This window comes from Primulina huaijiensis, unplaced genomic scaffold (genome assembly GCF_012295235.1).
Source record: "Primulina huaijiensis isolate GDHJ02 unplaced genomic scaffold, ASM1229523v2 scaffold207054, whole genome shotgun sequence".
Taxonomy (NCBI): domain Eukaryota; kingdom Viridiplantae; phylum Streptophyta; class Magnoliopsida; order Lamiales; family Gesneriaceae; genus Primulina; species Primulina huaijiensis.
In genome coordinates, this window is record NW_027354707.1 from 1 (window position 1) to 2,286 (window position 2,286).

General features: G+C 35.3%; 1 protein-coding gene across 1 annotated transcript; it reads left to right on the forward strand.

The window, feature by feature from the left end:
- Nucleotides 1–6: 6 nt before the first annotated feature.
- On the forward strand, nt 7–2,280 carry LOC140966543 (kinesin-like protein KIN-14M; the record flags this gene model as incomplete). Its single annotated transcript, XM_073426799.1, has 9 exons — nt 7–89; nt 162–236; nt 360–506; nt 647–782; nt 888–997; nt 1,362–1,523; nt 1,596–1,807; nt 2,067–2,148; nt 2,236–2,280. Coding segments are annotated over exons 1-9 (996 nt in total), but the record flags the coding sequence as incomplete, so codon positions are not given.
- Nucleotides 2,281–2,286: the final 6 nt, after the last annotated feature.

The window sequence follows — 2,286 nt, forward strand, 5'->3', positions numbered from 1 at the left end:
TAACAGAGGAAGTAGAAAAATATAAAGAAAGTACTGGAAAATACTTTGCGCAGTTGGATGCAATGGAGGCATCAGCAAATAATCTTGAGGTTTCGATTTTCATACATTGTTGCTTATTTTATATCTAAAACGCAAATTTAACAAAATTTTATTTTTTAAAGTCTACATGCGTGGCTCAAAGTGCGGAAAATAAACGATTACAAGAGCAACTAGCTTTGGTGCAGAAGGAATTTCAGGTTTAGTTTTGATAATATGATTTTTTCCGATCTTGATACAGAATTGTAGCTACTATAGAGTTGCATACCGTTTGCTAATCTTGGTGTAATACGTTCATCTGATCTCACGAGTCATTTTACCAGATTTCTGATTTATCTGCAATGGAATCAAGACGTGAATTTGAGGAGCAAAAGACTTTAATTCTCCAGCTGCAGAATCGACTAGCTGATGCTGATTTGAAAATTTTCGAAGGAGAGAAACTTCGGAAAAAACTACATAACACAATTTTGGTATTAGATTTGCAATCATTACTATTTCAATTTATCCTACTAGTTTTTTGTTAGACGTTAGTTTCTTCTTTGTTTTAGTGAAATAATTTAGTCATTTAACTAAGTGAGAATATTTTAACAAGATCCTTTTGTTAACGCAGGAGTTAAAAGGAAATATCCGTGTATTTTGTCGGGTGAGACCACTGTTAGCTGATGAACCTACATCTGACAGCAAAATTTTATCATTCCCAACATCAATGGAAACACAGGGTCGAAGCATTGACTTATGCCAAAATGGTGAGTCTTCATTGTTGAACATTTGTAAACTATCTTGTCCTAACTATCCTTCATACTTTTTCAGATATCTCTCCTAATTTATTATCGTTTTTATTTTCTTCCAAGGGCAAAAGCATTCTTTCTCTTATGACAAAGTTTTTATGGCTGATGCGTCCCAAGAGGATGTTTTTGTAGAGATATCACAGCTAGTCCAGAGTGCCTTGGATGGTTATAAGGTTTTGTATTACCTGCTGCTCTCCATTACATGTAATTTATCCTTATATAGAACGCGTGTGATACGTTAATGGCCGTACGATAAAAGTTGAATTTATAACTTTCGCAAAATTTGAGGACTAATGAACTTAAATTTAGTTTGAGACTGCAAGCTTTTCCTGTTTTTAGAGAGTTTATTGATTGCTCGTGATATGATTATGGGGATTTTATATGTTGGACCTCCTTAAGAAGCAGCGAGCTGAACAAGCAAATTTTATTTTAGTTGTTTGCTATTTGTAAGGATTAAATCTGCGTGAAGAATGATTTGTTTTTGGTTGTCAGTGAGAAGTTAATTCAACAAAATGATAAAAAGAAACTTTCGATCAGGTATGTATTTTTGCCTACGGACAAACAGGTTCGGGCAAAACTTATACAATGATGGGCACACCGGGAATCCAGGATCATAAAGGCTTGATCCCGCGATCACTGGAGCAAGTGTTTGAGACTAGGCAAATTCTTCAATCTCAAGGATGGAAGTATGAGATGCAAGTGAGTAATTTGTTTACATTGTTGCCTCTTCTCTAAAAAATGTGTAACGGGTTCGAATTAATTACTTTGCAGGTGTCAATGCTTGAAATATATAATGAAACAATACGAGACTTGTTGGCACCAAATAGATCAGGTTTTGATGCGTCACGACTAGATAATGCTGGAAAGCAATATGCCATCAAGCATGATGCAAATGGCAATACCAGCGTCTCTGATCTTACAATTGTGGATGTTCGAAGCAGCAGAGAGGTTTCCTATCTTTTAGAGCGCGCATCACAAAGCAGGTAAAGCCCCTTCACTTTTATGTTTTTAATAGGCCTTGATAACTTGGAAATGAATCGTCACTCTCAAGTAGTTCTGACATTTAGTTTTTTATGTGTCATAATTTTTAAAGTAACTTTAGGTGGTGAAATTGATGAAAATTACTAACATGATTTTAGGATTCCCTTACACCATATGATATTTAGATTATTCAATTAGAATCACTCCAAGAGGTTGATCTTTTCCTTCTCTTCGAAATTCTTTTTTGTTGTTCTTTTCCAGGTCTGTAGGGAAAACTCAAATGAATGAACAGTCTTCAAGGAGTCATTTTGTCTTCACCTTGCGAATAGTGGGTGTTAATGAGGTATTTGCACCTGCCTTAGTGATTCCAAACTTGGGTTTTCAACTTACATGGCTTCAAATCCTACATTGTATTCTTTTGTATTTTTAGGGCATCGATCAACAAGTTCAAGGTGTGCTGAATTTAATTGACCTGGCTGGT